Source organism: Culex pipiens, chromosome 1, assembly GCF_016801865.2.
Source record: "Culex pipiens pallens isolate TS chromosome 1, TS_CPP_V2, whole genome shotgun sequence".
NCBI classification, from domain to species: domain Eukaryota; kingdom Metazoa; phylum Arthropoda; class Insecta; order Diptera; family Culicidae; genus Culex; species Culex pipiens.
Genome location: NC_068937.1, coordinates 134,614,143 through 134,621,898, shown reverse-complemented (window position 1 = coordinate 134,621,898; position 7,756 = coordinate 134,614,143). Strand labels below are relative to the sequence as shown.

General features: G+C 48.7%; 1 protein-coding gene and 1 non-coding gene across 2 annotated transcripts; both read right to left on the bottom strand.

The window, feature by feature from the left end:
• Positions 1–259: 259 nt before the first annotated feature.
• Positions 260–340, bottom strand: Trnal-aag (transfer RNA leucine (anticodon AAG)). Its single transcript has one exon. It is a non-coding gene; the product is annotated as a tRNA-Leu (tRNA).
• Positions 269–4,790, bottom strand: LOC120422564 (condensin complex subunit 1). Its single transcript, XM_039586050.2, has 2 exons — positions 4,076–4,790; positions 269–4,013 (listed from the first exon to the last, which is right to left on the bottom strand). Exons 1-2 carry the CDS (start codon positions 4,651–4,653, stop codon positions 659–661), a joined length of 3,933 nt encoding a protein of 1,310 aa, XP_039441984.1. The 5' UTR covers positions 4,654–4,790; the 3' UTR covers positions 269–658.
• Positions 4,791–7,756: the final 2,966 nt, after the last annotated feature.

The following is a 7,756-nucleotide window of genomic DNA, read 5'->3' as shown; positions in this document are numbered from 1 at the left end:
AACATTATCCTACCATGCTCAAACTTTTCCAGCATAGTTTTACAATGTTAAGCTTCCAATTTCTATGATTTTTTCCCCGGAAAATTCTTCCTAATATCGAGAAATGCTGGAGGTGCATTTTGCCCCGGGGGTGCATATTACCCCCTCTCCCCCTAACTGTGTGCTCATACCAACCTCTGACATTTTTGCCGATTTACATGTATGTAACCCCTTAATGTTCCGAGTTGCTCAAACCAGCAAAAATAAAAAAGTAACATCCTGGCAGCGGTGGGATTCGAACCCACGCCTCAATGAGACTGGTGCCTTAAACCAGCGCCTTAGACCGCTCGGCCACGCTACCCTTAGCCATGAAGGGCGCCAAAGGCAACTCAAGCGCTACGGCTTTCGTCTCACGATGCTAGCCAGCGAGGTAACGCACTGTAACTTGCTCTTTTTACGTGGCGACGTTACGTTTGAAATTTCGTCGATGTCTCTCGAACGACACAACATTTTTGCTTTGTTTTAAGATCGATTTGCAGGTCTTGTGGAGATCTACAAATTGCTTTTTAAAACTTGCAAACATGTTTTCTTTTGGTTTCAGAGAAATCAACGAAATAAAAAGCGTACCGTCCCCGCGTCAACAGAGGTTTCAGTTTTACTATTGAAACAATTCAATGTTTTAAAATGTTTTCAAAATGCAGAGAATTTGTAAGCAGATTGAGCGCTTCACCGCACTCACCTTCAGTTCCGGCTTCGCCAGCTTGCTCGTGTTGCTGATGATGGTCTTGAACGAGGCGTAAATCTCGTCGTACTGAACCTTGTCCTTGAAGCAGCCCATGTTCTCCCCCAGCTTTTTGATGGTCTTTTCGTTGTAGGACAGCAGCGACAGACAGAAGGCAATGTCGCGCCACTGGCGCTGCTCGACGGTCACGCGGAACCGTAGGCACAGCTTCTCCACCAGACTCTCGATCTGTTTGTCCTTGTTGATGAGGCCGATGATGTGCTGCATGATGATGTGGTACTTTTGCTCCTCCAGCTCGAGCGCCGGATCGCTGAGCCGCGAGATGATGTCGGGCAGCACGTTGTACAGGATGTTGGACTTGTGGGCGATTTCCTTGAAGAACTGCTCGGTGATGGTGCGGATCTCCGGCACCGGGTCGACGATGCACATCGCGAGGTCGCTGATTTGTCCCTTCACGCGGATCATTTCGTGCAGGATCAGATTGGACAGCATCTTGACGGCGGTGAGACGTAGCTCGACGTTTTTCTCGTGCAGTGTCGCGTACATCAGGCTGGTCCACGGCTCGATCACGTTCGGGAAGCGGAAGGTCAAGTCGGACAGGCCGATGATGATGTTGCACTTGATTTGGTTGTTTTTCGTGTGCTTCAGAATGTTCATCAGGAACTCCATGTTGCTTTCGCAAAAGTTGGACGAAACGGACATGAGGCGGATCAGCGTTAGGACGGACGATCGCTGCAGCAGGTCGTCCTTGTGGCGGTTCGGGTGTTTGCAGATTTCCACGATGGTCGGAATAAACTGCCGCATCAGACTGTCCTTCGAGTAGAGCATTTCCGTTTCGCAGATGTAGGTGATTTCCTCGGCGACGGTGTCCTCGGCCGTCGCACCACTCAGCAGCTCCTCCTCTTCGGGTTGTTCCTGTGCATCCTTGCCCGGTCCCGAGTGGCGCTTGAGGGCACTGCTAGCCGACACGTTCATCAGCATGGATTTACGCTTCTGGGCGTTGCTGTCGGCGGCCGATTTCTTCTTCTGGTTCTTCAGCTCATCCTTCAACTCCTGGCGGTACTTGAGATTTCCGTACACATCAATGTCGAGGTAGATCATCTCCCGCATGGCCACGTACCCGACGATCAAGATGAACCGCGAAATGAGGAATGTCGGAAGGGTGGTCACCGTCGGTCGGGCACTTTGAGTGGCTTGCGACGCACGGGTGTGCTCCACTTCCTGAGTGCCACCGACGATTTGAGATTCCTGCGAAAGTCGCGTATTGTCCCCGGCTCGGTCGGCCATCGCAGCGGCCAGATTGTGCAGCTTTTCGTAGACTGTGACCAGCACCGATTGGCTCACCAGATCCGGCGTGTTGACCATTTTGTAGATAAAGTCGAACGTCTTGTTGCCGATGTTGTCAAAGTTCGGCACCTTGCTGTTGAAGAATAGCTTCACGAATATCTCAATCACCTGCTCGACGGTAGGCGAACTGATATCGTAACGCTTGTAGTATTTGACGCCTTCTTTCTGCTTCCCGATGGAGTTCATCAGGAGTTGAAGCACGGCGGTGAAAATACGCGGATCTTTGCGGCCTCGCGGGCCAAACCCGATGCTTTCCAGCAGGGCCATGTTGGCCGTGACGACGGATGGCTTGCCAGCGGATACCATGATCAACAGTTGAAGGGCCTGCCGGGACTGGGACTCGGTCACGTTTTCCAACTTTTTCGTGATGATTTCAAACATGACCTGAATCATTTGCGCGTCCAGATCGCCGTTCTCGACCCACTCCTTGATCAGCACTTCCAAAGCCGTGTAGTGCCCGGCGCTCAGGTTGATCATAAACTGGCACAGGTTTTGAACCACTTTCACGTTCTTGGCACGTCCCTCCAGATCGACCTCCAGCAGGACACGTTTGTAGGCCGTCGCAACGCTGCTTCGCTTCTCGGCGTCTGTGGACCACACCAAGTACAACATCTGCTGCATTCCGCTCTCGGTTCCCTTGATCCCAAACAGGTAGGCCGACGTGAAGAAGTCAATCGCTTCGTACACATCCGTTTGGGATTTGGACATCAGCATGTCCTGCAGCTTGGGCACCGCGTCCGAAACGATTTCCGCGAAACGGATCGAATCCTTCAGGAAGTTGACCTCGTTCTCCTTCTTCTGGAACTCCTCGTTCAGGTTCGGGCCGTGCCGGTTCTTGACGTAGTACGCTTTCAGGAACATCATGTAGTACACGCACTGCTGTTCCACGGTCAGCAGTTTGCTGGTTTCCTTATTCCCCACGGCATAGTCCACGCGCAGAGCCAGCTGAACGAGCTCTTTGTAGCGCTGAGCTTCGATGATCGATCCGATCTCGTTGACCATCTTTTCGATGTCCTCATCGGTTCCACCCTCGGCACCCGACGGTGAGCTCGACTCGGCCGCTAGCACTTCCGACAGCACCGGGTACATTTGCACCGTTAAATCTTCCCAGTCTTCTTCGGTTTTCTTGAGCGCCGCGTCCTGCTCGACCATCTTGTTGCGAATCTCCTGCAGCTGGCCGTCTTCCGTCTCGTACTGCTTGCGAAGTTCCGCCAGCGAGAGCTTAGCGGAGAACGGATTGTGCTCGAGGAAGGCCTTGATCAGCGCGATCGAGTTCTTGCGCACCAGCAGTGATTTGTCCTCGAGCCGTTCGACGGCACGTTCCAGCACCTGGTGCTGCCAGCTGAGTGGAACCGCGTTCTGGCCCTGGATGTGGTGCCAAATCTGAAGCACCTTCGAGCGGACATGGGCCGACACGTCCATCGTGTGGTTGAACAAATCGTGCAGAAAGTCATCGCGCGTTTCCTTCAGCTCATCGGCCAGTTCCTCCGAGGTCAGTTCGGTCACGATGGCTTCACCCATGATCTGCAGGACGCAGTTGCGCACCACGTACGATTCCAGATTGAGCAGTTCGTCGCTCAGCGTGGACAGATGTGGAATGATGAGCTTCGGAGCGAGCATTCCCAGCTCCAGCAGAAACTGGCTCATGTGCTTGGCCGTTTGGCTGTCGGCCGCGTCCACGCTGAGCCGCTCGATCAGCTCCTTGATCAACACCGGGTAGATCGAAGCGATGCCAAACTCCTCGTACAGCAGCATCACACCGCTGGCGATCGGCGCAATCGACGCTTCGCAGTGCTCCAGAATCTGCAGGATTCGCACCGGAAAGGACAGTGCGTGGTTGTAGCGCTTGATGGCCGTACCCAGAATCTGAAACACGCTGTCCACCAGACTGCGGTTCTTGACGTACGACTGTTCCAGCGTGCGGTAGCAAATGTCGCAGATAACGCTGAAAGGGGAAAGATTAATGACCATTTCGGAATTAAAACGGAAAACCATGTTCCGACTTACTCAACGAACGACTCCTCGCAAACCGGCGGATCCCAGAGCTTCTCCAGCGGCAGCTGAAACAAATTGTACAGCTGCACCACGCACCGGTTCCGCTTGTTGTCCCAGTCCAGCACCTCAACCTGCTCGTTGTCCTTCTTCCGGCCTCCGCCACCCTTCTTCATCAACCCCCCGACGCTGTCCTTGGCCGCGTTGACGTGCGCATCGATGGCCTTCACGAGACCCCCCAGCAGATACATCAGCATCTTGACCGCATTCAACGCCGGCACCCGGTCCGCCTGCGGCAGTTCCGACTGCACGAGCTCGTCCGAAACCTTCGTCCCGAACCGGTCAATCGCGATGAACAGCAGATCGTACGCGCGCAGCAGCGTCGTCCCCGACAGTTGGCCCGCATTGTCGATCGTCGAGTAGAACGTGTCGAAGTGGTCAAAGATGCCGAACGGATCGTTGAGGGCGGACCGGGCCGCTTTCAGCGCATCCGGAATCTCGCCCGAGTCCAGTACGCGCCCCACGCAATAGTTGTTTTTGTCGGAGCTGAGCAGCTCGCTGTTGACCCGCGGGATCACAAACTGCCACTCCATGGTGGCACGGGGGGGAACACACGGCAAATCCGGATTTTTTGAACAAAACAAAAAAACACAAAATTCGTCACTTTTTCTCTCTAACGGATCCGCGTCCCTCTTTCTTTCGCGGCTTGATGGCGTTTGGTGGCTTGGGATGCAATCGAGGGGTGGTTTTGAAAAGGGTGTACGCGGCGAGGGAGAATGGACGGGAAAATCGGGGAAATGGAGGATATTTAACGGGGTTTTAATTTGTAACTTTATTTTGAAACGAAATCAACAGAAAACATAAATTAAAATGGTTTTATTTTAAATAAAACAAATTTGCATAAATCTAAAGGGCACTTTTCAGAAGTTACACGAGAAATATGAAACAAAATGTTCAGGCCGTGCTACACGTGGGAAATTTCAAATATTTTTTTGAATTTTGACAGCTCTTCAAATGTTGACGTTTTTGGTTCGTTCGTTTGAAACCCGGTTCCGTATGAGTGATGTGCGAAAATGTTTACCAAAAAATCCTGAGCGCTAGGGCGGTGCATGATAAAATTCGACGCCAACATTTCAAAAAGCATCATGTACAAACCATGCGTTTTGAGAAAAACGCATTTCCAGATTTTTTTTTGAAAAGGACCAATAAACTATTGTCTTTCATATGTTTATAGGACCTAATCAAAAAAAACTCTAGATTTGAATGTTGAGCATCCATTTTCAATTCCCATTTTAATATAAAAGCAAAATAAGATGTTCTAATGATAACAAACGATGAAAAACGTTGCTTTTATTGATACTTGATCATCAAAATTCAATAAAACATTATTTCCGTAATTTTATTTGAGAAAAACAAACATAACTTTCTTTTGAAATCACCAACGTCTATTATAGCTGTCATTGAGGGGGACGCTTTGTTAGACTGCTTGCAACGCGGCTCTACTTTGTTCTAGCTGTTTCATTTTTCAAATAGAACTGAAACAGACCACCCGCAACGCGGAGTTGCAGTTTTATTTTTCGAGCAGTATTTTGAAACCGGAATAAAACTGCTCGACACACACACTATGATGCTGTGTTGATAATCATACGCACACAATTAAAAGCATTTTTTTTTTCAAACAACATTTAGATCAGGGCGTTGCGAGCATCGTGTTCTAGTTTCATTTCCGCCAGTTCTAGAAATTTAAAACTGCTCGCAATTTGAAACAATTGTAAAACTTCGCGCTGCAGACAGTCTAAGACGCCCTGATCTAAATGTTGTTTCAAAAATGCTTTTAATTGTGTGCGTATGATTATCAACACAGCATCATGGTGTGAGTGTAAGAAACCGTGGATATCTCTATAGTCTCTATACATCTGATTTTTTTTTGAAACTGAGTTCTATTCCAGTTCCAAATCGTCCCACGTTTGAAACAAACTTGTCGAGCGGTTTTATTTCTGTTTCAAAATACTGCTCGAAAAATAAAACTGAAACTCCGCGTTGCGAGTGGTCTGTTTCAGTTCTATTCAATAAATAAAACAGCTAGAACAAAGTAGAGCTGCGTTGAGGACAGTCTTATGATTCGTTTTTCTTCGCCGAATGTACATGGCGCTTTGTTCATGTTGCTTTTTTTTCGTCACGAGGTTCATGTAGTCTTTTGTTTGACAGGTTGACACACACAAAAAAATATTACTGTAATGACAAAAGTAACTTACTTTTGAATTAAAAAGTTGCCAAAATTTGCTGAAGGGAAAGTTTTTTTCTTGTTTAAAAAATGAAAACTTTTACTGCTACAGTTTTTGAAAATCTCCTTACTAACTGATTTAAAAGTCTTAATTTTTAATACGACTGTATAATTTCTTTCATTTTGACGTTCTCGTGCAACCGTGTACGCCTAAGTTCCAAATGTAAACAAACATTTTGGTGGGTCCGGTGGTGCCTGGTGAGTCCAGAACGCGAATCAAAGCCGACCGCGGCAGCAGCCAGGACTCGGGTGCGGAAACCTTCGTAAGCCAAACAGCAGCAGCGGATCGCCGACGAAGGAGGGTGGTGCTTGCGTGGGACGAGGTCGAGGGTTCGAAAAGGCCATGTCTGCAGCTTCCTGCAGGACCTGCAGCTGTTTCACGACCGGAATGGGTTAGAAGGAAGCTTGGGTGTTTTGTGATTGATTTTGTTTGTTTTTGTAGGATGGGAGGTAGGAATGTGGATTCGAACCGGTTGTATTCGGTGATGGTGACCCGGGGATGGTGGTTGAAGGTCGATTCCCGCGAGGACTGGGACGAGATCATCGAGGAGATGGCGCTGCCGACGCGTTGCGTGAACAAGGAGATTGCGTTGAAGAAGAATAACATCCGATTTTTGGACAAGTACGAGAAAGGATCCGACGAAGAGGAGGACGGCAAGAAGCGGCATAATCGGAGGTGGTCAGCGCGGATGTTGCACTCGATGTCGGCGGTTCACAACACCGGTGAGTATTGAGAATGTGTGCAGTGGCTAGCCAACTTCCCTTACTTTCCATCTCTTTTAGTAACTTCCCGCCCACAAACGCTCACGGCGCAGCTTCAGCTGGGGACAGCGAGCATGAAAAATCTGTGTCATTGTGGAAGGAGGATGAAGTGCTCGAAATCAAATTCCGTTCCGAGGGCCTCATCAACCCCATGTTCCGGATGCGCTTCCAGGTTCTGGAACTCCCTGTTCAGGACCTTCACTTCTCAGCCGGAAACGTCGACCACCCTTCCCGAATCAACAGCCAACTTCTCCAAACCTGTCCTGATGAAGGCCGGCAATGGACCATCCTGTTCGCTACTTTGCTGTCGCGCGTCGAAACGTCCATCCGGAACCGTCCAGCTTGTGGTCTTCGGAAGTTACCGTTAACGTACCGTAATAATCGGTACAGCTTGGACTCGGATGTTAGCCAGAAGCGTTAAATACAATAACAACATGTTTTTTTTTAACTTACTGTTTAAAATTTTTAAAAATAAATATTAATTAAAGCACATTTTTCTGAAATTAACACTGTATTATTAAATGTTGTTTATTCTTGCCATAAAAGGTTTCTTTTCCAATTAAAAGTAAAACACTTTTACCGATACAACGATTTTGTTCCATAAATGCATGGTAGTATCAAAAACTTTTCAACTTTTAAATTAAAAAGTT